The sequence below is a fragment of the Anabrus simplex genome, chromosome 2 (assembly GCF_040414725.1).
Source record: "Anabrus simplex isolate iqAnaSimp1 chromosome 2, ASM4041472v1, whole genome shotgun sequence".
Classification (NCBI taxonomy): Eukaryota; Metazoa; Arthropoda; class Insecta; order Orthoptera; family Tettigoniidae; genus Anabrus; species Anabrus simplex.
This window is the reverse complement of record NC_090266.1, coordinates 455,360,998-455,388,696: the sequence shown is the minus strand read 5'-3', so window position 1 is coordinate 455,388,696 and position 27,699 is coordinate 455,360,998. Positions and strand designations below refer to the sequence as shown.

General features: G+C 39.1%; 1 protein-coding gene across 1 annotated transcript in view; it reads right to left on the bottom strand.

Moving 5' to 3' along the window:
- Positions 1-27,699, bottom strand: part of LOC136863575 (uncharacterized) — a 633,079-nt gene that overhangs the window by 138,491 nt on the left and 466,889 nt on the right. The window contains exon 5 of the mRNA XM_067139956.2: positions 10,410-10,703. Within this exon, the coding sequence (XP_066996057.2) occupies positions 10,410-10,703 (294 nt within the window). The remainder of the gene's footprint in view (positions 1-10,409; positions 10,704-27,699) is intronic.

Below are 27,699 nucleotides of genomic sequence, written 5' to 3'. Positions count from 1 at the left end.
CAGTACTGTTCCAAGAGATCAAGCTTTGTCACTAGGAGTTTACTTTAAAGTACACACTAAGAGCATTCATTGTCTGTCTATTAGCACTTCTCAGTGTTAACTCTATTTCCAGGCTTTACTTCAGGAGGAAGTATGACGGACGATGTAGAGTGCTGTCTAATTCACAGCAGTGGTTACTGTAAGTGAATCGAGGATCAGGAATAGGTTAGCCCAATTTCGTGAGGACAGTTGGTCAGTCATCTTTGAAATGTCCTCCCTGATTTTTAATTTCAGCTCCAGGTTATCAATGGTGTATTTCCCAAACCTAGTTTTGATAAGTATCCTAGTTTAGGCAATGTTAAATGCTGTAATCCATAAATACATATTATTTTTTTGTGAGTATCGGTAGCTTTTAATCAATGCTAAGAATATGTACAGTATATTATTTTACAAAAAGCAAGCACCAAATAAACAAAGATAAAAGAAAGAACATGAACGATAGCAAGTAGGAAAGTTCAAAGAATATGAGCTTATGTGCAGCCGGTCGTACACTACGGTCCGCCACATACTCCCTCCTCAGTGATAGCGTCCAATTTTTCGAGGGAAGGTGCACAGACTTGGTTGTTGCCAGCTGCTGTCTTCTTAAATCTGACAGTGATCTTCTAGTCATGACATTCAGTGGTAACTGGCTTTAGGCTGCTCATCTGTTCTTTCAATTTGGAAACGAAGGCTGGGGTGTCAGTTACTAACTCTTGTTCATTGAGGAATGCTCTTGGTAACATGATTGCTGAACCGTAGGTCATTTCCGCTGGTGTAGTGTCAACTTGTGGAATGACGTACGAGCGAGGACCTAAGAAGACTAGAAAAGCTTCAACAACCAGTCGTCAGACACTTGTGCTTTTAAAGCAGACTTTAAGTAACGGTGCCAGCGTTCAATTTTTCCATTTGCCGTTGGATGATATGCCGTAGTTTTGATGTGGGAGATGCCCAGTACGCTGGTGGGACATTTTAATAATTGACATTCCAATTCCCTTCCACGATCAGTAGTTATATTTTAAGGTCTCCCAGCGGATCGTACGCTACTTTGGGCATATAATGCGCCAAGATGGTAGTCTTCAAAAGCTGATTGTTGGGGGCAAAGTCCAGGGAACCAGACAATGAGGACGAGTATCAACACGACGGATTGACATGGTGAACGGCCCCCTACAGAGTTCTCTCAGAGCAACCACATTGAAAGCTTTAGATAGGGAAGAATGGCGGAGTATGATTCATCGGCTAGATGGCTTAATATTATGAAAGTCACGACGCCTCAGTCATGAGGCAAAACGAAGGAGAATAATAAGAAGAGAAAAAACACGATATCCACGTTGACAATATGGCAATTGAAACTGTTTCAGCTGTGATGTGAGCTAGTGGCACTGCTTCCGGCCATAGTGAGAAGCGATCAATAATTTTTAGTAAGTAGCGATATCCTTGCGATTGAGATAAGGGTCCCACGATGTCAACATTTATATGACTGTGTCTTATTGTAGTTGAAGGATACCATCAGTGGCGTAACTACTGTAAGAAAGGACTTTCCCCCACAAAGTACTATTCTGACATAGTGCCAGAAAGTGCAGTGACCGAGTTTCCTATTATCAGAAATTGGGCCAGTTATTTTCAGTTCACAGGTCACAAACGTTTATTTCCAAATATCTAACTCACCACTGTACCGGCCACGATGTTTCAATTATATTTTCCGCACTATCAGTTTCAAAATCTCTCTGTTTTGTTGAAAGACCAGTAATATAAATTTCAAAATTATTCTGTGCTGAAATGTCGCTAAACATTGCATTCCTCTTATTGCTGTGCTGCATTCTCATTTAAATTTTCAATCGAAACACGGGATTCGAATTTATCACAATACGTAACACTTTTGATACTGGAAGCTGTTATAGGATCTCCATCTACACGTTTAAAGAAACAATAAATTATTCCGACTTTTTAACACGATTCTTCATTTTCACGTTCTCTCTTGCAGTTTTGGAAATCACTCAAATACTTAGATGTATCGTTACTTGAACTTATAACATAAACTTCTGCGCTCGTCACGAAGTCACAAACTGAAGTGACCACAACTGACTCTGAATTACCATCCTGATCTGATAAATTTCATGTCAGAGATTTCCCTTTGAATGATGCAATGCGATCAAGTGTGAGTTTCGAGTTCTACAGGAAGGGGGGGAGGTGACCTAATCCGAGCGTACAACCTACACTGATTGCGGGAATGTACCTCTGACTTACAATCAGGTTCACTGTGATGATATTTTTGTGCTTGTGTGTGCATGTCCCACTCCAGCCCAGCTCAGCTGCCAGTTAATACACAGCTCTGGGGTTCAACAAAATTTATCAACCCTGTGTCGCATCAGTATACGCAACATTCTAAGAGAAAGTTGCAATATTATGTGCAACGTGAATCATATGTGTAAGTAGGTGATGTTTAGATATCATATCAGCACAGAAAACCAGAATAATATATTCCATTACATAATTTATTTTGGCACAGAACAGGCTCACCGATTTCATTTCAAATATAGACGAAATTACACATTCAGGTATCCTGTATTATAGAATGGATTTGTGGGCCCCCCACCCGTTAGTTACGCCCTTGGATTCCGTCCTATTGCACTGTTGGTGTGCCTCCAGACTTTGCTTCGCTGGCAAGGTATACATGCTGATGTTCAAGTCTTCAAGTCCTTCTTTAGTTATGACCAGATGAAGTGTTTCTGACTAAATTGATGGTAGCTTGAACACCAGGGTGTGCTAGATTGCGCAATGAGTTGAATATTGCTTGTCGGAGCTGTTGAGTTACATCTTCCGACATGTCACAAACAATTTCTTTATAGTTTGGTAACATTATTGTTTGGAGTACAAGTGACGTCGAATTTTTAACGTGTCTACGCTCTTAGTCACATTGTTGATGTTCTGCGATTTGTTCCATTGTGATGGCTGGAGGTATAGTGATCGAAGGAATTCGTGAACAAGCGTCAGCTGCGATGTTTTACTTTCCAGCAGTATAACGTATGTCTGCGGTGAACGGACCAGTAAAAGTAATGTATCGGATCTGACGTGGAGAAGTTTTGTCTAAACGTTGCTTGAACATGAATGTGAGTGGCTTGTTGTCGGTATAAATAGGAAAATCATGTCCTTCGAGCATGTACTGAAAGTCCTTCACCGGAGAGTAGGCAGCGAGGAGTTCTCTATCATAGGTTGAGTAGTTCTTCTCTGCACTTGTTAGTTTTCTGGAGCAGAATACTAATGGTTGCAAATTATTGTTCTTGATTTGCTGTAGAGATGCACTGATGGAAAAATCTGAGGCGTAATTATTGTTTTTGATTTGCTGTAGAGATGCACCAATGGAAAAATCTGAGGCGTCAACTATCAAATGTAGCGGGAAATTTGAAGATGAATGGGCCAGAAGTGTTGAGTCTGCCAGGCTAGTTTGTAGGAGATTGAAGGCTTGTCGAAGATTTTCTGTCCAATCAATCTTCCTCTTATCGTTCTTCTTTAGCGCCATAGAGAAGGTTCAAAAGCTTTACTTGTTTCTTGGCTGAGTCTGGAAGTGCTCTTCGGTAGAAATTAATGACGCCAAGAAATCGACGAAGTTCTTTTAATGTTGTAGGTAGCGGGAAGTTTATAATGGATTGTACTCACTCTGGCAGTGGTCTGATTCTATCTTCAGATATCATATATCCCAGGAATGTTACTTCTGTGGAACTGAAGATATATTTATTCAGGTTAGTTCTGATGTTGGACTTACTGATGCGTTCGATGAGCAATTGAAGGTGCTTCTTGTGTTCTTCTTCGTCTTATGATGCGACGAGTATGTCGTCTATGTAACAGTATACAAAATCTAGGTCTTTTAGTATAGTGCCGATGTATCTTCGGAAAGTGTGGGCCACGTTTCAAAGCGAAAATGGGAGTCATAAAAATTCGAATAACCCAAATGGATTTATCACTGCTGTCTTGGATATATCACCTGGATGTACATGGATGTGGTGATAAGTTTTGACTAGATCTATCTTTGGAAATATTCTTATCCCATCCAGTTGATTGTTAAAATCTTGGAGGTGAGGAACAGGATATCTGTCTGGCTTGGTAATGACACTGAGAGCATGGTAGTCTCCGCAAGGCCTCCAGGAACCGCCTCTCTTGGGAACTAAATGGAGGGGACTTGTCAAGGTGCTTTTTGAAGGTCGGCAGATTCCCATGTTAATCATCTGCTGGAATTCTGCTTTGGCTCTCCTCAGTTTTATGGGGGTAGTCGTCGTGCCCTTGTTGCTACAGGATGTGCTTCGGTGACAATGGTGTGAAAAACAGTTGTGTCTGGGGTGTCAAAATGAATGTTTTCATGAAGTAAATGGGATAAATCTTTCAGGATGACTGCATGTTTTTGGTCTGGTGGCATAAGTGAACTGATTGTATGCCTGAGTCATTAATCAGTGCACCAGGTGCCGCTGTTGAGGTCATCGAGTCAATGAGTCGCCTGTTCATTAGATCTACTATAAGTTTGTAATGATGAATGAAGTCATCTCCTATGATCGGTGATTATACGTCTGCAACCAGGAAATTCTATATTAAATTGCGCCGTAAACCTAGGCCGAGTCCTAATAGACGCTCGCCGTGAGTATTAATACAGGAACCGTTTGCTGCATAAAGTTTACGATCTGTTTCCTTCTGGCCTATTACGATCCTCTGCTTATGTCTGGAAAGAACAGGTGGCGTGAAGGACGGCTTCGGTCACCTGCCGCCGCTAGTGTGGAGCGTTTTAGTTTGAATGCTTATTAGAATGCCGGGAGGAAGGTGGTTGGTATGAGCATAGGCCCTGGCATTTCTTCGCTCTGTGGCGATATTTAATGTGATACCAGCAGTGTGCTCCATTTGGTTTAAAACGCTGGGTTGACCTCGCCCTCGACCTGTATCGTGATCTACTAATTTGTGAGGGCCGTGATAAAAATGAGCTACTCCTTGAAGAACGTTACATTGATGGGTAATGTTAATTCAGCGATCTGTGCTTCCAGTCTTGAAAAACGATCGTAACCGGTGTCGTTTATTCTATTGATCACACAAGGTTATGTTGACTGCATAGCTTGAGCACACATATTCCATCCGGGTGGGGAAAATACAATAATTTTGTCAGCCATAGTGGCTATGGTGTCAAGGTCGTCTTTACTGGTAGCTAGTATGGAACTACTGTAACGGGAAGAAGCTGCATAAATTTGGTTTTTAAGAAATTATCCTTAACCTGCATACCGGCTGAAGTTCGCATCTCTCGTAAGAGTTGAGTTGGTTTCTTGTCACCTAGTTCTAATTCTGTTAACAGTTTCGTCACTTTCCTATGTTCTGACTCTTCGAATTCCTGGGTTAGCCTAGTTTAAAGATGTGTGAAGGGTTGCGTCAAAACGTCTGAAATTAATTCCACGACATCCGCTTTTAACGATGCAACGATATGATTTAATTTCGTGGTTTCAATTTTGATACCTAATGTAGTAAATTGTGCATTAACTTGAAGGAACCATACCTATATGTTTTTTTTTCCAAATCGGCGGAACCTTCACTGAAATATGTACAAGTTCCACTTCATTCGACGCTGAGGTTAGTGGTGGATTAGTTTTGTCTCCGGTGTTGTTCATTTTAACACTTCACAAATCTCACTTCGTTCCGTTAATCAAGTCGGGGTGACCAATATGGGTAATATTATATGTTGTAATCCATAAATACAGAAAAATATTTTTGTGAGTAGCTTTTAATCAGTGCTAAGAAGATGTATATTATTTTACAAAATGCAAAGATAAATAAATAAACGTAAAACAAATAACATGCACAATAGCAAATAGGAAAGTCCAAAGAATATACCAAGCACAGGATGTTCTGAGCCACAGCCATCCCGGCAACGAAAGGAGCTTGCTAACGACAGAACTGGTAATAGCCCAACATTCCAGAACAAAGATAATGGCCATAATTAACCTGGATTAGTCAATACGAGAGCTGCTGGCATTACACCCTGCTTGATTTCTGCTCATCATGTCAATAAAAATGATATTATATCCCTGGGGATTTATGCGGCAACTTTGAGCCTTGGTAGTGAAGCGACAATCCAGTTTACTTTGCGAATGTAAATGATATTTTCAAAATTAATCCTATCCCCTTCAGCGCTGAACCAATTTCATATTATCACCATGTTCATATTACCGAGTTATTTTCATTTAATCCCTAACTTTGTCAGAATATACATAGTGGATTCTAGGCAAATGAAACAAAACATAATTGTTATTTTGGGAAACCAGTTACTCTGTTCTCGTACAAAACTAATTACAATTTCAATGGTTACCAACTTTCCCTCGCACAAACTATAAATCTGTATATTTAAAATAACATGTCCTGACTGACTGACTGACTGACTGACTGACTGATTCATCATCGCCGAGCCAAAACTACTGGACATAAAGAAGTTGAATTTTGGGGAAACATTTATATCAGGGTGTAGGTGCTCGCTAAGGGAGGATTTTTTGATATTCCGTCGCTAAAGGGGTGAAAAGACGGGTGAATTTTTGAAACGAGGATATCTATACCACAAAAAACTTAAAAGTTTACAGACGTAAATATTGGTATTCGGAATCTTCTTTTGGAAAATCCCATTAAGTGGGGGTGAAAAAGGGGGAAAATGGTTGAACACCTCTAATGAGGAGACTTATATTCCAAAAACTGAAGATGTTACAGACATGAAAATTGGTATTTGGAATCTCCTTTGGAAATAAAAACACGTATTTTTGTGTTTTTGGATAATCCGATGAATAGGGGGTGAACAGGAGTGACAAACGGGGTGATTTTTAAAAAAAATACTATATCTGCAAATTATCTCAGACACGTAACATATTGCAGATTTGAAAACTGGTATTTGGAACTTCCTGTAAAAGTAAAGAAACATAAATCCTTTTTGTCGGAAAATCCACTTAAGGGGAACAGAAAAAGGGGGTGGATTTTTAAAATTAGCATATCTACAGTATATCTCAAAAACTTAACATGTTGTAGACGTGAACATTTGTATTTGCAATCTCCTTTAAAAATAAGGAAACACGTATTCTTTGCTTTTCGGAAAAAACCTTTGAAAAATTTGGAAAATTAGTTGAATTACTTGTATGAAAATGTAAAATCTAAAGATGTTTTAAACCTGAAAACTGGTATTTGGAATCTACTTAAAAAATAAACACGCAATTGGGAGGGGGATCAACTTGGTAGGGGGGCATGAAATCGGAGATGAATTCCTTTTACGAGGATACATATATCTCAAAAACTGAAGATATTACAGTCGTGATAATTGGTATTTGGAAGCTCTTTTAAGGAAACGGGTACTGTTTGTTTTTGGAAAATTCACTTGAATGGGGAGTGTGAAAGGAAGTAAAAAATTGAATTATTTTTCTGGAGAAACTTATATCTCAAAACTGAAGGTTACGGACGTGGAAATTGGTATTTGGATCTCCTTTAAAAATAAAGAAACACGCCTTTTAGGGTAGGGGAAACCAACTTAACGGCCGGGAGTGGAGTGAAAAAGGATTTGAATATTTTCATGAGGATTCTTATATCTCAAAAACTGAAGATGTTAGAGGCATTAACATTTGTATTTGGAATCTTCTTTCAAAGTAAAGAAAAACGCGTTCTTTTGTCTTCGGAAAATCCACTTAAAGGGGGTGAATGAATTGAAAAATTAGTTGAATTTTTTGTATGAGGGTAATTATATCTCAAAAAAATAAAAAGGTTAAAGACGTGAAAATTGGTATTTGGAATCTCCTTTAAAAATAATGAAACACGTCCTTTTTTGGTTTGGGAAAATCCAGTTAAGGGTCTGAAAAGAATTGGAAAAGCGGGTGAATTTTTAAAATGAGTACCGGCATATCTACATGATATGACAAAAACATGTTAGAGACAAGAATCTTGGTATTTTGGAAGTCCTTTAAAAATACAGGAACATGTACCTTTTTGTTTTCGGAGAACGCACTTAACGGGGGGTGAAAAGAAGTGAAAAATAGTTGAATTATTTTTTATGAGGATACTTCTATTTAAAAACTGAAGGTGTTACAGACGTGACAGTTGGTATTTGAAATCTCCTTTAAAAATAAAGAAATATATATTTTTGTTTTCGGAAAATACACTTGGATGGGGGTTGGGGTGGGGGAAGGACTCACCAAGGGGTTGAATTATTTTTATGGGGATACTTGTGTATATCTCAACAACTGAAGATGTTACAGATGTGGGAATAGGTATTTGGAATCTCCTTGAAATGTAAAGAAACATGTATTTATTTTTCCGACTTGAGAGAGGACTGTTTCTCACATGTACAGTTCCATGTCGCATGGTCGTCTTAGCCCCAAAAGGTAATACCACAAACAGGGTTTACAAAGAATTTCTGGGGTAAATGAAACTTAATTTTTGGTCGAGTTTTATACTTTAGGAATTTTCAGATAATGTCTTAGTACAATGCCGAGGAACGATTACTTTGATCAAATTACAAAATCCACGCGAGCGAACCCGCAGGTAATTACTAGTGGGAAAATATGATACTAAGACGGATGAGGTCTTGTCAACTGTAACCCGGTATTGGGTTTGATCGAGTGCTTGTCTCTCTTCCCCTCTGCTACAGTTTGTAACTTTTACGGACGTGTGACCAATTTCCGTATCATCGTTCTTACTTTATTTACTTGTCTGGGAAGGTGTAGTGTGAAAACTTCATAGAACAGCAGAAGTTGGCTACTTTAAAGATTGAAACTCTGCCTTTCCTTACACTTTCCACATCCATTGAAGTGAATTTTTTCTCTTCTTCAGTCCACTGACTTACTTTATCCTCGAGACGGCTATTTTGTGACCTATTTTTTTCGGTGGCGGTCCCCTGGCCGGTATCAGTTTGGGAGAGAGCAATATATATGACACTTGAACGAGCAGAGGAAGCTATTGGATGTTACAATACAACGTAACACGTCAATAAAACGACTGCTTTGCCCATTTTTGTAAGAAAAGATCTGTTTGTCTTCCCAGACACTGCAAACAAATAAAAAATTTAGATACGCAATCGGGACATAAGATGTTATAGTATTAGTTAATGCCAAGCTACCAGGATCAGAAAAAATGGGGGGTAAGTATTAATAGCGAGAGACAACTCTAACGTTTAACGCTTCTTGTTTGCTGAGATACTTTGACTGAATAATTTAATTACAAGTTCCTTGTAACAGTTGCTATCATTATTTCATTGACTGGCTCAGAAAAATTCCTCATCGTAAGCCCTATTATACATAGTGAGAGTGTGGAATCTGGCTGATTATCCCTGTTATTATGGTGTAGTTACTAATCTGTGTATTTGGACTTTACATTTACAGGCATTTATGATATAAAATTCCAAACCTTAAATAAGATTCAAAAGGTGAAAATATTTTTTTTTGCTAGGGGCTTTACGTCGCACCGACACAGATAGGTCTTATGGCGACGATGGGATAGGAAAGGCCTAGGAGTTGGAAGGAAGCGGCCGTGGCCTTAATTAAGGTACAGCCCCAGCATTTGCCTGGTGTGAAAATGGGAAACCACGGAAAACCATTTTCAGGGCTGCCGATAGTGGGTGAAAATATTAGTCTTCAATATTGTTGAGTGGCGGGCACGTCAGATGATGCTAGTTACCACGAGCCGGAAGTGTTAACTTCCTCCCACACTCTCACTGCTACTATTGTACCTGCTAGGAGATCTGCCCACCTCATGACTTGGGCCCTGATAATCATACTAAGTGAACAAAAAATTCATAAAAGAGTTTGAGAGTCATTGTCTAAAAGCGATTATTGTTTTTAACTTAGTAGGTCATACAGTCAGTTTTCCGAAGTAGAATATCACTTTTCATGCACACCACTTATGGTTTGTGTCCCATCAGTTAACAGTTATTACGGCGCCATCCTGGGAGCGAACCTTTTGTGTTCTGTACTTTCAGTTTAAATAGAATGGACAGTATTTGTTGTTTTTAAGCCACGAAGTGAATTTGTTGGTGACTACATATCCGAGAAGGTGGAGTCAACCGGGATGAGGCATTTGGCAGGTGCTGAGGCACGTTCTGTGAGTATTAGATCTTAAGAGTGTGTTCAGCTATCTGTTAATGACGCTGTGTGATGTTTTCTACTTTCAAATGGGCGACTCCTGTATAATTAATGTCGTAAATACAGCCGCAAAAAGCTCATACCCTATCGCAGGGTCTCTAAAACTTCATCAAGGAAAACTTCCTTTACTATAACCTCAACATCATAATGACATTCTGGAAAATAAATCTGAAAATGAGTGGTTTGTTTGAGGATACATAATCAAAAGTGAGGTGTTGCTGTTTTGCACAGCTGGCTGAAGATAAACATTGTGGATACTCCTACCTGCTGGGATAATATGGAAAACACAAGGTTCCTTCTGCATCCCCAGTTCATTGCGACCCCAACACAGCAGTGTGCCGTAGTCTAGCTCCGTCATGGGCGTATACGTAGCCACACTGCGAGTCCTGTCCGCCGTGACGTGCGATGCCTGGATGTCCACAGTCTCCGAGGTGTTGTTGAACTTCCACACGAAGTGAACGTCAGTAGGATTCGCCTCCAACTCGCAGAGGATCTTAGCAGCCTCTTGACGTGCTACGCCGTGTACCTTCTGTTGGGATGGCTTGCATACAGGAGCAACTGGAACAGAGAAACGGTAATCATTTAGGTGTGATGACACAACAAATCACAGATTTTCATTATAAGTCTTTACGCCTTTCAGGTGTCTATCTGCAACCTGTGTGAATGAAACAGGCCCCTCCAGCTTATACTGTGGCTTCTTCTACTTCATTAAAAACATAGTATAACTACTGTTTTCTGTTTTTCTAAAACTCTACAGCCAAATTCATTCTTCTCTTAGGTAGGTATCTGCTTCAAATGACCATATTGTCGTAGCTAGTTTATATTCATAAGTTCATCCAACGTGTTCCTAACTTAGGCATTACCTCCTCATTATGCATACCTTCCTTCCATTGTGATGAACTGTTCGTACAAGTATCACCTCGACTTTCACATTCGATTTTTCCAGCTTATACGTAAAGCATCGAGAGTCCTGTATAATTATACAACAATCTACTCAAGCAAGCATGTATAGTTATAGCCACAGGGTCTCCACTTTTACGAGGAATCCCAATCATAGGGAGGTAACATTTTATTTTGAAAAATACATTTTTTAAAAGTTGCTTTACGTCGCACCGACACGGATAGGCCTTATGGTGACGATGGGATAGGAGTGGGAAGGAAGTGGCCGTGGCTTTAATTAAGGTACAGCCATTTGCCTGGTGTGAAAATGGGAAACCACGGAAGTCCATCTTCAAGGCTGCTGACAGTGGGGTTCGAACCCACTATCTCCAGAATGCAACTTCACAGCTGCGTGCTCCTAATCCCACGACCAACTCGCTCGGTTTGAAAAATACAGTCCACCCATACATTCACTCCAGTGGAGTCTTGGGCAACGAGATGAACCTCATGTTAGCACCGAGGTATAAGGACATGTTGGCTGGTTGGGCTTCTCTCACAACCTGCGCGATGAGGAATACTGAAAAGAGCTTACGAGGAAGTATCCGAGCTAACTGATTTAACCTCCGATTAGGCCAGCACAAATATCATACACTTACACTACTGAGAGTTGAGCAGTAACAGCTACATTTAATTATACTTATTATAGTATCAATACTACTTGTGTATTTTAAACGTCACGTAATATAAAGTAAATTTGCGGTAGTGTGGAAATGACTAAAATGGTCTATGATAACACGGATAACTGTTATTACTTGGGAAAAAAGCGTCCAGAGCTTGGAAAGAATCCTACACTATTACTGCAATTTCAAAGTGAAAGTTGAGATAAGTGGGAAAGCATATCCAGATACACAAGAATTGTGTATATTTATTCAAAAAATCGGCAGCCAAAATTAACTGAAGGTAAATAAGTGATCTCAATGAATACATTTAATGCAAGATCGTGAAAATCATAACATTTATCTAGGACATTCCTTTATGCAAGAATTGTGAATTTCTTTAATAGCAATATAAATATATATCGAGAATCAATTAATCCTTCAGTACCAAATGGGGCCATGTCAGCTGTTGATATCCTTATATGATTCTTACAAATGCGGTTGTGGTTCGATAACCAAATAATGCATGTGTGATTTTTGAAATGAGGTCTCACATACCTGTGACACGGACAATACGTAGAACATGTAAAACCGGAAGTCCGATGGTTGTGATCTCGACATAATCAGTGACGTACAACTGGATGTCTGATGCATATGATCTCGATATCATCGGTAAAGTAGAAACGAGAGGTCCAGAGATTGTGATGTCGATATCACCAGTCAAGTAAAAACGACAGGTCTAGAGACTGTGATGATATCAATGGGTGTCTTAAAACTAGAGGTCTAGAGATTATGATCTCGATATCACCGGCGTCGTAAAGCTAGAGGACTAGAGACTATGATCTCGATACACCGGCGTCGTAAAGCTAGAGGTCTAGAGACTATGATCTCGATATCACCGGTGTCGTAAACCTAGAGGTCTAGAGACTATGATCTCGGTATCACCCGTCAAGTAAAAAAGACAGGTCTAGAGACTGTGATGATATCATTGGGTGTCGTAGAACTAGAGGTCTAGAGACTATGATCTCGATATCACCGGCGTCGTAAAGCTAGAGGTCAAGAGACTATGATCACGATATCACCGGTGTCGTAAAGCTAGAGGTCTAGAGACTATGATATCGATATCACCGGCGTCGTAAAACTAGAGGTTTAGAGACTATGATCTTGATATCATTGGGTGTCGTAAAACTAGAGGTTTGGAGACTATGATCTCAATATCATTGGGTGTCGTAAAACTAGAGGTCTAGAGACTATAATCTAGATATCATTGGGTGTCGTAAAACTAGAGGTCTAGGGAATATGATCTCAATATCATTGGGTGTCGTAAAACTAGAGGTCTAGAGACAATGATCTTGATATCATTGGGTGTCGTAAAACTAGAGGTTTGGAGACTATGATCTCGATATCACCGGTGTCGTAAAGCTAGAGGTCTAGAGACTATGATCTCAATATCATCGGTGTCGTAACGCTAGACGTCTAGAGAATATGATCTCAATATCATTGGGTGTCATAAAACTAGAGGTCTAGAGACTATGATCTAGATATAATTGGGTATCGTAAAACTAGAGGTCTAGGGAATATGATCTCAATGTCATTGGGTGTCGTAAAACTAGAGGTCTAGGGAATATGATTTCAATATCATTGGGTGTCGTAAAACTAGAGGTATAGGGAATATGATCTCAATATCATTTGGTGTCGTATAACTAGAGGTCTAGAGAATATGATCTCAATATCATTGGGTGTCGTAAAACTAGAGGTCTAAGGAATATGATCTCAATATCATTGGGTGTCGTAAAACTAGAGGTCTAGAGAATATGATCTCGATATCACCGGTGTCGTACAACTAGAGGTCTAGAGAATATGATCTCAATATTATCGGTGTCGTAAAACTAGAGGTCTAGAGACTATGATCTCAATATCATTGGGTGTCGTAAAGCTAGAGGTCTAGAGACTGTGATCTCGATATCATTGGGTGTCGTAAAACTAGAGGTCTAGAGACTATAATCTAGATATCATTGGGTGTCGTAAAACTAGAGGTCTAGGGAATATGATCTCAATATCATTGGGTGTCGTAAAACTAGAGGTCTAGAGACAATGATCTTGATATCATTGGGTGTCGTAAAACTAGAGGTTTGGAGACTATGATCTCGATATCACCGGTGTCGTAAAGCTAGAGGTCTAGAGACTATGATCTCAATATCATCGGTGTCGTAACGCTAGACGTCTAGAGAATATGATCTCAATATCATTGGGTGTCATAAAACTAGAGGTCTAGAGACTATGATCTAGATATAATTGGGTATCGTAAAACTAGAGGTCTAGGGAATATGATCTCAATGTCATTGGGTGTCGTAAAACTAGAGGTCTAGGGAATATGATTTCAATATCATTGGGTGTCGTAAAACTAGAGGTATAGGGAATATGATCTCAATATCATTTGGTGTCGTATAACTAGAGGTCTAGAGAATATGATCTCAATATCATTGGGTGTCGTAAAACTAGAGGTCTAAGGAATATGATCTCAATATCATTGGGTGTCGTAAAACTAGAGGTCTAGAGAATATGATCTCGATATCACCGGTGTCGTACAACTAGAGGTCTAGAGAATATGATCTCAATATCATCGGTGTCGTAAAACTAGAGGTCTAGAGACTATGATCTCAATATCATTGGGTGTCGTAAAGCTAGAGGTCTAGAGACTGTGATCTCGATATCACCGGCGTCGTAAAACTAGAGGTTTAGAGACTATGATCTCAATATCATTGGGTGTCGTAAAACTAGTGGTCTAGAGACTATGATCTTGATTTCATTGGGTGTCGTAAAACTAGAGGTCTAGAGACTATGATCTCAATATCATTGGGTGTCGTAAAACTAGAGGTTTAGAGACTATGATCTCGATATCACCGGCGTCGTAAAACTGGAGGTTTAGAGACTATGATCTTGATATCATTGGGTGTCGTAAAACTAGAGGTTTAGAGACTATGATCTCATTATCATTGGGTGTCGTAAAACTAGAGGTTTAGAGACTATGATCTCGATATCATTGTCTGTCGTAAAACTAGAGGTTTAGAGACTATGATCTCAATATCATTAGGTGTCGTAAAACTAGAGGTCTAGAGAATATGATCTCAATATCATCGGTGTCGTAAAACTAGAGGTCTAGAGACTATGATCTCAATATCATTGGGTGTCGTAAAGCTAGAGGTCTAGAGACTGTGATCTCGATATCACCGGCGTCGTAAAACTAGAGGTTTAGAGACTATGATCTCAATATCATTGGGTGTCGTAAAACTAGTGGTCTAGAGACTATGATCTTGATTTCATTGGGTGTCGTAAAACTAGAGGTCTAGAGACTATGATCTCAATATCATTGGGTGTCGTAAAACTAGAGGTTTAGAGACTATGATCTCGATATCACCGGCGTCGTAAAACTGGAGGTTTAGAGACTATGATCTTGATATCATTGGGTGTCGTAAAACTAGAGGTTTAGAGACTATGATCTCATTATCATTGGGTGTCGTAAAACTAGAGGTTTAGAGACTATGATCTCGATATCATTGTCTGTCGTAAAACTAGAGGTTTAGAGACTATGATCTCAATATCATTAGGTGTCGTAAAACTAGAGGTTTAGAGACTATAATCTCGATATCATTGGGTGTCGTAAAACTAGAGGTTTAGAGACTATGATCTTGATATCATTGGGTGTCGTAAACTAGAGGTTTAGAGACTATGATCTCGATATCATTGGGTATCGTAAAACTAGAGGTCTAGAGACTATGATCTCGATATCACCGGCGTCGTAAAACTAGAGGTCTAGAGACTATGATCTCGATATCACCGGCGTCGTAAAACTAGAGGTTTAGAGACTATGATCTTGATATCATTGGGTGTCGTAAAACTAGAGGTTTGGAGACTATGATCTCAATATCATTGGGTGTCGTAAAACTAGAGGTCTAGAGACTATAATCTAGATATCATTGGGTGTCGTAAAACCAGAGGTCTAGGGAATATGATCTCAATATCATTGGGTGTCGTAAAACTAGAGGTCTAGAGACAATGATCTTGATATCATTGGGTGTCGTAAAACTAGAGGTTTGGAGACTATGATCTCGATATCACCGGTGTCATAAAGCTAGAGGACTAGAGACTATGATCTCAATATCATCGGTGTCGTAACACTAGACGTCTAGAGAATATGATCTCAATATCACTGGGTGTCATAAAACTAGAGGTCTAGAGACTATGATCTAGATATCATTGGGTGTCGTAAAACTAGAGGTCTAGGGAATATGATCTCAATATCATTGGGTGTCGTAAAACTAGAGGTCTAGGGAATATGATTTCAATATCATTGGGTGTCGTAAAACTAGAGGTATAGGGAATATGATCTCAATATCATTTGGCGTCGTATAACTAGAGGTCTAGAGAATATGATCTCTATATCATTGGGTGTCATAAAACTAGAGGTCTAGAGACTATGATCTAGATATCATTGGGTGTCGTAAAACTAGAGGTCTAGAGAATATGATCTCGATATCACCGGTGTCGTACAACTAGAGGTCTAGAGACTATGATCTCAATATCATCGGTGTCGTAAAACTAGAGGTCTAGAGAATATGATCTCCATATCATCGGTGTCGTAAAACTATACGTTTAGAGAGTATGATCTTGATATCACCGGTGTCGTGAAACTAGAGGTCTAGAGAATATGATCTCCATATCATCGGTGTCGTAAAACTATACGTTTAGAGAATATGATCATGATATCATCGGTGTCGTACAACTAGATGTCTAGAGACTATGATCTTGTTATCACCGGTGTCGTACAACTAGAGGTCTAGAGACTATGATCTTGATATCACCGGTGTCGTACAACTGGAGGTCTAGAGAATATGATCTTGATATCATCGGTGTCGTAAAACTATACGTTTAGAGACTATGATCTTGATATCACCGGTGTCGTACAACTAGAGGTCTAGGGAATATGCTCTCAATATCATCGGTGTCGTAAAACTAGAGGTCTAGAGACTATGATCTCAATATCATCGGTGTCGTAAAACTGCAAGCTGGTGTTTTCATCCTTTTGTTACATTCATCATGATGTAGCTATGAGTATTTAAGTTACGGTAACATTCACGAAAAAATTTACTCCGTTTGTTATTTTATATTTCAACCCTCATTCGTGAAGAGAAATGCTTTTTTTCTTGCTATTTTTCTTTACGTCGCACCGACACAGGTCTTATGGCGACGAAGGGACAGGAAAGGTCTAGGAATGGTAAGGAAGTGGCCTTGGCCTTAATCAAGGTACAGCCCCAGCAATTGCCTGGTATGAAAATGGGAAACCACGGAAAACCATCTTCAGGGCTCGAAACCACTATCTCACGGACGCCAGCTCACAGCTGCACGCTCCTAACCGCACGGCCAACTCGCCCGGTGAAGTGAAATAAAATACTGTATTTTTCTCCTTCTACTCAACATTTAATCTTAAAATGTAATGCGTCAGGATCGTGACTTATTTTATTATTAATAAAAATAAAAATTAAATAGGCATTTGCCCTACATAGATAATGAATAGACAGACCCACAAAAATATGATTAACTGAGGCTTTTAAAAGTCAAGAAATTATTTTCTCTTGCCTTTTTCTTAAATACATGGCTTCATTGTATATTACTGTACTAATATGGATATACTGTAGGCATATAGTTTTGCGCGTTTTGGGAATCAAATTCTCATAGCAAGACACATGGTAGGAAAAACAATATAAGATGAGTTGTCTTCCTCTCACAAGGAATCTGTGAGGCACACACCTACTGTGGGAGTTGAAAGCAAATTACGGAGAAGTTAGAAGTTATCCTTGCAGACAGCGAGTCGGTCAAACATGACATCACATCACGCGAGGGTTGCAAAAAACCCAAGAAAGAGTAAAGCAGAAAGTAAAGAGTGGAAGAGATGAGGGAAAGAGGAGCTAGAATGTGCAGGATCAAGTTGGACAGCGCAAGAGTGATGGAGAGACCAAGTTATAATACAATAAGGTGACGAGATACTCAGTGTCCACCGCCATCCCTCAAGCCCTACTTCCCTTCGCCTTTTGTGTTCAGTTCCCAGGTGGCTCTCACGTGAATGTTGATAATGATGACGATAAAATAGCATCATTTATATTATAAATTATATAATAATCAAATAACCTACAAATGCTGTGTCAATCGAAATAGCTTTCGAGTCACGTAGCTCCTTCTGTCAACCCCTGTCTTCGGATGTTCTTCTCGGAACCCCACCATGCTTAATATTTCTCCATGTAGGATTGAGAAGTCAAAGCTGAGGGCATAGAGTACGGGTAAAGACAACTTTCTGTGCTCATTCCGATTACAATTTCCCTCGGATTATTCCACATTAGCTACTGGATCTCCTTTCAAGCCGTGAGTAACTTTTTTCAATCCTAATCCTAGATAGAGCCCGGGTGTTTTGGGGCTCAAGGTTGTCAAAGTAGGCTGGTAAAATACAGGCAGAATATGTAAAATAGGTACTTCGTGTTAGAAAACGGCAATATAAAAATGAATAATTATATACGTACATAGTGCGCCCTCTGACGAGGGCTGTATTAAGTAATTATTGTGTTACTTCATGTGTAAATTCTTCAGCATGTTCGATTATCTTAATCTGGCGAGGAAAATGTTGTCGCCAATTCACTCGTGTCGACAAGATTACTGCGTTGTAGATGAGTAATATACGCTACATCACTTTTGTAGTGAATTTTATGGGTGTCAAACTAATAGCTAACTGAAACCATATCAGTACATTTTTATAATTCGCTACTTGTCAGTTCAACGGCATATCTAATGTTACCCCTGCATTACTTTTGGAATTGAGAAAATGAGAAGCCGTGTGATACTACGGAACTTTAGGGCTCAAAAACATTTAAATCAGCCTATTTTGGCAGATATTGATGGGACATAATGTAAGATCTTATTTGAAGTGTTCGAACTAAAGGTATATTGAACCAGGAAAAATCGAAAATTGAAATCAAATTGGCGACGCTAAATTTAAACCTCCCGCACCTAGATCCCACGAGCGGCACTGATGTAAACCCCTGTAGTTGGCAGGAGTCAGCTTTTGCATTCAGGGATCGACGTCCGAGAAAAATGGATCTTTTTGTCATGTTTGGAAGGCTGTCTCCGACTCATGATAACAACAGTTATACTGTGTGTTCTGATGAGAGGTAAAGGGTGAATGTGAAATATACTAACGATAAGTTACTACTTTGTGGCTTAGATATATTTACAGAACGAATACATCTACGTAATGTGGAACTCTGAGAATTTATATGGTTACCTTCCAAAAAGACATAGTAATAATTTTGAATTACTATAAACCTTTATTGTACCAGTAATGATGTGTGTAATATGAACTCATGAAACTTATATTAAGTCATACAATTTGATGTATTCCGTATAGTAATGGGAGAACTTTTGTATAAGAAAGTCTCCGCATTTTGTGTCCGTCTCCATAGCTAAATAGTAAGCGTGCTGGCCTTTTGTCACAGGGGCCCCGGGTTCGATTCCCGGCAGGGTCGGGAAGTTTAAATCATCATTGTTTAATTTCGCTGGCACGGGGGCTGGGTGTATTTGTCGTCTTCATCATCATGCCATCGTCATAACGACGCGCAGGTTGCCTAAGGGCATCAAATCAAAAGACCTGCACCTGGCGATCCGAACATATCCTCGGGCACTCCCGGCATTAAAAGTCATACGCCATTTCATTTCCGCATTTCATTATATGAGAAGTGTCGTCGACTTGTGTCGTAAATATTTGTATCGTCCGAGGAAAGAAGGCAGCCGGCCGATGAACTTCGTTGCGGTTCTGTGGAACATAACTCGATGCGTATATTAAACCTACAATTTTAATGTGCTGCGAATGTTCCAGTGACGAAGAAATATTGCGTATGATTATATATTTGTATGTGTTTAAATTCTAATCCATTGGTTTCCACAGTGCATATGTCAATAAAAGTTTCACATCAGTGCCAGAAATGTTAATAATATCAATCAACATGATCAAGACGAATAATTAAAAATATGAAGCTATGGCAAAGAATCCTATTCTAGAGGTATGTTGCCTCTCCCAAGGTAACGAATGATCCCCAGGATAATGTGAGTAAATTATATTACTTATTTCATGATAGTTGTTGGTTCTGTTTGCCAAGATTGATCCAGTTAAATTTGTTTGAAAGCATGTGGACTAGTACTGTAGGTTTAAAATTAGGGATGTTACTGTAGAGTTTTGCCTTTATTTAGAGTGGTAAGGTCCTCCTAATATCTGTAAGGCAAGGTTTGTGGTAGCAACCAACATTTGTTTCTCCGAGGTGGTGTGGATGTCATGTGTTTTATAAGAATAATTTGTCAGTATAAAATGCGAGTCATCTGACAAAAAATCAGAACTCTAAGGTAACTTCATGCATTAATTCTAACTCATCTGAATTATGCTTAGTCAGTGCTCGAATTATGCCTAGGTTTCTCTACTTCCATGTTGATAAGATGTAGCTTTTTGTGAATGAAGTTCTTGATTTATTTCTCCTGAATATTTTGTAATTGGATAGGTGTGCCTGTCATCAATAGATGTTTTCCACAGAGCAAGCCATGTGTATTTGCGGTGTATAGAAGTTTCCCAGTAAGGCATTATTCAGGATGTTATGCCATTTAACATTCCTCCGGGTACTCCGGCTTTCCCTCTCATCTTTCATTCCAGCAACACTCTCCAATATCATTTCATTTTATCTGTCAGTCATTAATCATTGCTCCAGAGGAGTGCGACAGGCTTCAGCAGCCGGCACACTTCCTATCCTCACCACTAGATGGGGTTTCATTTATTCCATTCCTGACCCTGTTGTAACTCGAAACAGGCTGTGGATTTTCATTGTTATGCCATTTAATAAGCCCTATGAGGTTTCCATAGGTGGTGTTAGAGCCTTCGGTAAGATAAGCCTTGCGAGGTAGTTGCACGTGAAATGTCTTCAGTAAGTAAACGGCAGTTGATGACCAGTGTTTCCCTTCAGGAGATAAGTTCCAGTATATTTTTTGGGTGTCATTCTACTACGCCCAAGGCAAATAGATGTTGAACATTTGTTAATTACTTTCTTTATGAACATCATTCTACTATGTTGAACCAGGCCTAGTTTTGAACTTTAATGTGTCTAATTACTCCTGTGCTAAGGATGGAAGCCTCGTGGGCATGTCTACAGACCCAAGTATAAGTTCATGTGTTATTTACCCAAGTATTCAAGTTCATTGTGTTATTTAAGGGAGTTGTGCCATGACATCAATCGACCATGTGATTTATGCTTATTTTCTGGGAAGTTTCATAGGTTATATGGCTAGCAGGCTCTCCTGAGCTGAACAGAAAGCTAATTTCAGTTTAGTGAGCTTCACAGATCCTAAACATGCCTAACATTAACTCAAGAGAGTGTCTGTGTGAAAGTCAGGTTGAAACACTCACTGTGTGAAGTTAATGAATTGCAATTTTTAATATTTATTTATATAATAGTGAGTTAACAGTTAGTGGTTGATAATTTAATTTCCCCTGCTTTTCATTGCTTGTAGTTTTCTGCAAGTTATTGTGAGTGGTTTCACATCCCCACACAACTGGAGTTGATTTATAATTGAGTACTAGGTGAGGTTATAATCACTTCATTGTAGGGGCAGTGTGGTTAGACAAGATGGTCTAGGATCATATTGGGGACCAGAATAATAATTCGTGCTAATGATTCGTATTAATATTAATAATAACATAATTCCTACTAACGATAATAATGTAAAATAATTATGCTAATAATTTGTAACCTCCTTCTACAGCTTTTTCCACATCGATGGGGTGACGAGTGCGAACTGTGTAGCATATATGGATTTGCCCATGTTTTACGGCCGAATGCCCTTCCTGACGCCAGCGCTATATGGAGGGATGTGATCACTATTGCGTGTTTCTGTAGTGGTTGGTGGTGTAGTGTGTTGTCTGAATATGAAGAGGGGAGTACTGGGACAAACACAAAAACACAGTCCCCGAGCCAGAAGAATTAATCAGACGCGATTAAAATACCCGACCCGGACGGAAATCGAACCCGGGTCCCTCTGAACCGAAGGCCTCAATGGTGACCATTCAGCCATAGAGTCAGACTATACTAATAATTTGTAATAATAACAATAATTTATAATAACATTAGTTTTGGTATCTAGTGATTGGGTTTTCTTAGGGTTTGACGTGCAATTTTTAATATTTATTTATATAATAGTGAGTTAACAGTTAGTGGTTGATAATTTAATTTCCCCTGCTTTTCATTGCTTGTAGTTTTCTGTAAGTTATTGTGAGTGGTTTCACATCCCCACACAACTGGAGTTGATTTATAATTGAGTACTAGGTGAGGTTATAATCACTTCATTGTAGGGGCAGTGTGGTTAGGCAAGATGGTCTAGGATCATAGCATAGGGTTCTATGTTTACCATTGCCATGCCTCAGGGTTTGTTGTTGTTGGATCAGTGGTGTAGTAGAATGCTGGACCTTTATGTTTTCTTATATATATCAATGACATGTGTAAAGAAGTGGAATCAGAGATAAGGCTTTTTGCAGATGATGTTATTCTGTACAGAGTAATAATTAAGTTACAAGATTGTGAGAAACTGCAAAATGACCTCGATAATGCTGTGAGACGGACAGTAGGCAATGGTATGATGATAAACGGGGATAAAAGTCAGGTTGTGAGTTTCACAAATAGGAAGAGTCCTCTCAGTTTTAATTACTGCGTTGATGGGGTGAAAGTTCCGTTTGGGGATCATTGTAAATACCTAGGTATTAATATACTAAGGAAAGATCTTCATTGGGGTAATCACATAAATATGATTGTAAATAAAGGGTGCAGAATTTAGGGGTTGTAGTAAGGATGTAAAGGAGAGAGCATATTTGTCTCTGGCGAGACCCCAACTAGAGTATGGTTCCAGTGTATGGGACCCTCACCAGGATTACTTGATTCAGGAACCGGAAAAAAATCCAAAGAAAAGCAGCTCGATTTGTTCTGGGCGATTTCCGACAAAAGAGTAGCGTTACAAGAATGTTGCAAAGTTTGGGCTGGGCAGACTTGGGAGGAAGGAGACGAGCTGCTCGACTAAGTGGTATGTTCCGAGCTGTCAGTGGAGAGATGGCATGGGAGGACATCCGTGGACGAATAAGTTTGAGTGGTGTCTTTAAAAGTAGGAAAGATCACAATATGAAGATAAAGTTGGAATTCAAGAGGACAAATTGGGGCAAATATTCGTTTATAGGAAGGGAGTTAGGGATTGGAATAACTTACCAAGGGAGATGTTCGATAAATTTCCGATTTCTTTGGAATCATTTAAGAAAAAGGCTACGAAAACAACAGATAGGGAATCTGCCACCTGGACGACTGCCCTAAATGCATATCAGTAGTGACTGATTGATCGAACTTCGCTTAGCCGAAACCCGACTTAAGCGAAATGCTCTCGCAAAATTGTATTATAATATTTTGTGTTTACCCTTTCCTTATCTACCGTCGATATTAGTACTTCTCAAAGACTTTAATATTACTTATCTAGACTCACAGAGCGCGCTGGTGCTATGCGGAGAATTGAATCCCTTCGCTCATCGTCATGTTGCGGGCACTTCAAATTCGAATGCATGGTTAACACGTTGTGATGTTTACAGTTCCTTGTGCGTTTTTCATGGTGATTCCTATCGGTTAGCGGATCTGTGTTTGTGTTATGTGATAATTTATAGTACTGACAACTATTTTTGTGATTAGTGCGAGCTTACATTGATCGGCGATATTAAAGGAGGGTAGGCGTAAGTTAAGCCGTACGCCGAAGTGTGGAGTAGAAAACTATTCACGATGGTGACCTCTTGTGCAGCTTTCAATGGTACAAATCGCTATCAGAAAGGATCTGGTATTTCTTTTCACAAGTGAGTAGAAATTGAAATGTTATAAAATTACCATAATCGAGAATGGACTACAGAGTGGTGGATTCAGGGATGTATGGACGTGGCATTCTCAGTGTTTAGGATAAGTAATATTAAAGTCCTTGGCGTTTAGGCTGCTTCTTCTTCTTGGCGTTTTTCATTTCATTAGGGAAATTTCTTAAGAACTAAACATCTATTCTGAAAAAGCGCACATTTTGTTCTTACAGACTGTGTGCCCGTATTAAAATTTCGATAAACACGGGCCTAGAATCTTGAAAATATGATTGATAAAGCTCGATAAAGCCATCTATTTTTAGGTCAAAAGATGCTTTCGAATTATTAACAAATATCAGAAAAATGATTTATTAATACCATTATCCGTGTTTTCACATCTCCTTTATAATAAAAAAATTGTTAAGTATGCTGTTCCAGAGAAGTTTGACTAGGCTGACTCCTACTTTGCACTAGAAAACACTAATCAAACTACCTGTTTAACTGTTATATTCATCTATGCGTGATATTCAAACTCCTTTATCTTCTTCTTCCTTATATGAATCATAATGCTCCTGTAATATATATGTTAGAATACATTTTCAATTTTAATTTGTGCTCAGAAAATCTCCTTCCAGTTCGAGTTTATAATATCAGTAGGCCTAATATTGGTATTTAAGATGAGAATAGTATGTGAGGGAATTTTGCATCCTAAATGATATATTTTTCCTCTCTTAAACCTAACCAACTACTAAAAATATATTTAACTCAGAGAAACTCAAACTAAACTAGGTATTCTTTTCATTGTTAGAGAAATTTAGAATTATGAAGCAGGGAAGCACCAGTTACAAACATGATCATTATAGTAGGCCCAATGTTAGCTACATATTCTTGTTTTGAAGATTATTAATTTAATGTACGGGTATACAATATTTTTCTTTTTCTGGAGAGTGTTCTCTAAATTTAATACATTTGTTTATCTACCTAGGTATATATTTACTATTATTAGTAGTGTATTTTGAAGTCTTCTTATCCAGTTTTCTAAATGTTGTTTTATTACGCCTGTTACTTATAGGCTAGCTATCCAAACTGTTTGTGGATATTAGTTCAATAACAATGCAAATGTGTTCAGTTTGTATGCACAAGTATCATTTTTGTGTTATTAACGTCTTGATTCTTGTACGGTATATTTATTGCGTGTATTCGCGTTAGTCGGTGTAGGCTGTGCCATTTATTATTAATGAATTAGGACCTGAGAATGGCGAAGTTTCCTTGATGCTTGGAATGCAACAGTATTAGACGCTTACGGGAAATTAATGTAAAGGAACACACAGACTTTCTCATTTCACGGTCCACTTGTACTCTTCAGACCTCAGGATTATTGCTCTGTATAACTTCTGCGAGGCTTTTGATTTAAAATTAGTACAGTAGTTTTGGTTTGCGAACTGACGGGAATTTCCGTACGGATCTTCTGCTTTCTAATGCGGCGCCTTTTAAACATTTTATTTTGGATGTATCTGATGAACATCTGTTCTTACCGTATTATCCTGTATCGCAGGAATAAAAATAACCTCTCGACAGGTGATTTCATTCGTGCGTAATGTAAGTTAATGCATGAATTCCATACTACGATCTCCTCGGCGAGCTGTGGAGTGCCCGCAACATGGCGATACGCGCGTCGACAGCTCTTCCCCAGTCACACGCTACTGCACAGCCAACGGTGTAGGGCCTTGGTAATTCTCTTGCTATGTGTGTTGAGAGCTACTAGGCAAACACTATTTTTATATTATGACTTATGCCAGAATGCACGTGTAGCATAAAAAAAACAGTTTCTTCTAGTTCGTTCCATGATACGTTTTTTCTTGAACAAGCAAGAATTATTATTATTATTATTATTATTATTATTATTATTATTATTATTATTACTGTATTATTATTGTTACTGTATTATTCGTCATGAAGATTATGTAGACTGTGTTTAAAGTTGCTTCAGTTGCGGGAGTTTCATCTTGTTTACTGCTCGGACTATACTGCAGCTTCTGTTAGGAAATCAGGGAAGTCCAGCGACCCTTCCCCATTCATATTTTTCTTCCACCCCATCGCCCTCTAGTATACATCAGCATTCCCACTTTAAGAATACATGCGAACATCAAGAAGTACTCACTTTCTCCACCGGAGCGCTGCAAGCGTGTTCGGTCTGCAGTGACTCTATATGTACAGTGTGGCCAAGGCCAGTCCAGCCGCCATGTTTTAGCCAAGTACTTAATGAGCTGACAGATGAAGGAGAGTGATGTTATTTGTATTTCAATAAAGAATAGACTAGGTATGTATATAGGCCTATCAGTATTTGTTATATCCAGAGTCTGACTACCTGACGTAAGACTTCAAAATTTAGTTACACGTGGTATAGGCCTACAAGTCACTATTATCGAAGAGGTTAGAAATTCTGTGTTGATAGCTAGGCCTATCATAACATTTATATTATAATACATGTGGCATAAAATAGTATAGTCATTGTCTTGAAGAATGTACCTGATGACTGTAAAGTTATTTGCTTTACGTCGCACCGACACAGATAGCCCTTATGGCGACGATGGGACAGAAAAGGCCTAGAAATGGGAAGGAAGTGGCCGTGGCCTTAATTAAGGTACAGCCCCAGCATTTGCCTGGTGTGAAAATGGAAAACCACGGAAAACCATCTTCAGGGCCGCCGAGAGTAGGATTCGAACCCACTATCTTCCGGATGCAAGTTCACATTGCGTCCCCCTAACCGCACAGCTAACTCGCCCGGTCATTTAAATTTAAAAAAAATATAACATTACCATATATCAGGTTACATGGTTTTACATATCAGAATATACAACGCAGTATCATAAAACTATACATAGAAATATACTTTTTATACATGACTTATCGGTATGTACATAATCTGAACACACGCAGAAGATATAAAATAATATGACTAGTTAATTGATGGGTAGACAAAATTGTATAACCTAGCTCCATATTTATGTTAACGTAATACAAGTTAACATAATATACTGTACCATTTTACTCGTGGTACTAATGGAAATAATAGCAAAAAACCTGCTACTCTTTAGTGGCGAAAACAAGCAACTGCCATGGTCCCCGGGTTGTGTATAGTGTTCCTTTAATGATAGCTACGGTTTGATCCCCGCAACTAGGAATTAAATATTAGTATCACTTCACAACAGGCCTATCGTTTGAGAAAATACTACTTGTTGCTCGGTGAAAACAGGCAATTTTCCTGGTCCCAGTGTAGGCCTTCTTGTATTCGGGACTCAATTATCGATCACCCGCTATTCGATTTCCCTGATGTGCGACTAATTCTGTGCCCCGGTTCGGTTAGTACTGATAGATATTCGCTGTATTTTAAACATTCTATTTGCTACTATCGGTTTTGCTAATACGTTGTTATAACTGTTATCATTACCTTATTCTTTTTCTATCGCTCTTCCCAGAACTGTGGGGGTTGTGTGGGGGAACTGCGTCATACATGTGGATTTGGTCCTGTTTAACGGACGGATGCTATTCCTGACGCAAATCCTATATGGAGGGGTGTAATCACTACTCCGTGTTTCTGTGGTGATTTGTAGTGTGGTATGTTGTCAGAGTATGAAGAGGAGAGTGCAGGGACAAACGCAAATACCCAGTCCCCAAGCCCGAGCTATTAGATACCCCACCCGGCCGGGAATCGAACCCGGGACACTCTGAACCGAAGGTCAGTACGCTGACCATTCAACCACGGAGTCAGACTATTATTGTTATTATTATAATGTATGGGAAAACTCAACTTGATGCTAGGCGGCACTTATAACCACGTCCTTTAATATATTTTTTAAAATTTAATTTCGTGTGGCTATTTCTAGCCGAGTGCAGCCCTTGTAAGGCAGACCCTGCGATGAGGTTGGGCGGCATCTGCCATTGTAGGTAACTGCGTGTTATTGTGGGGGAGGATAGTGTTATGTGTGGTGTGTGAGTTGCAGGGATCTTGGGAACAGCACAAACACCCAGCCCCCGGGGCATTGGAATTAACCAATTAAGGGTAAAA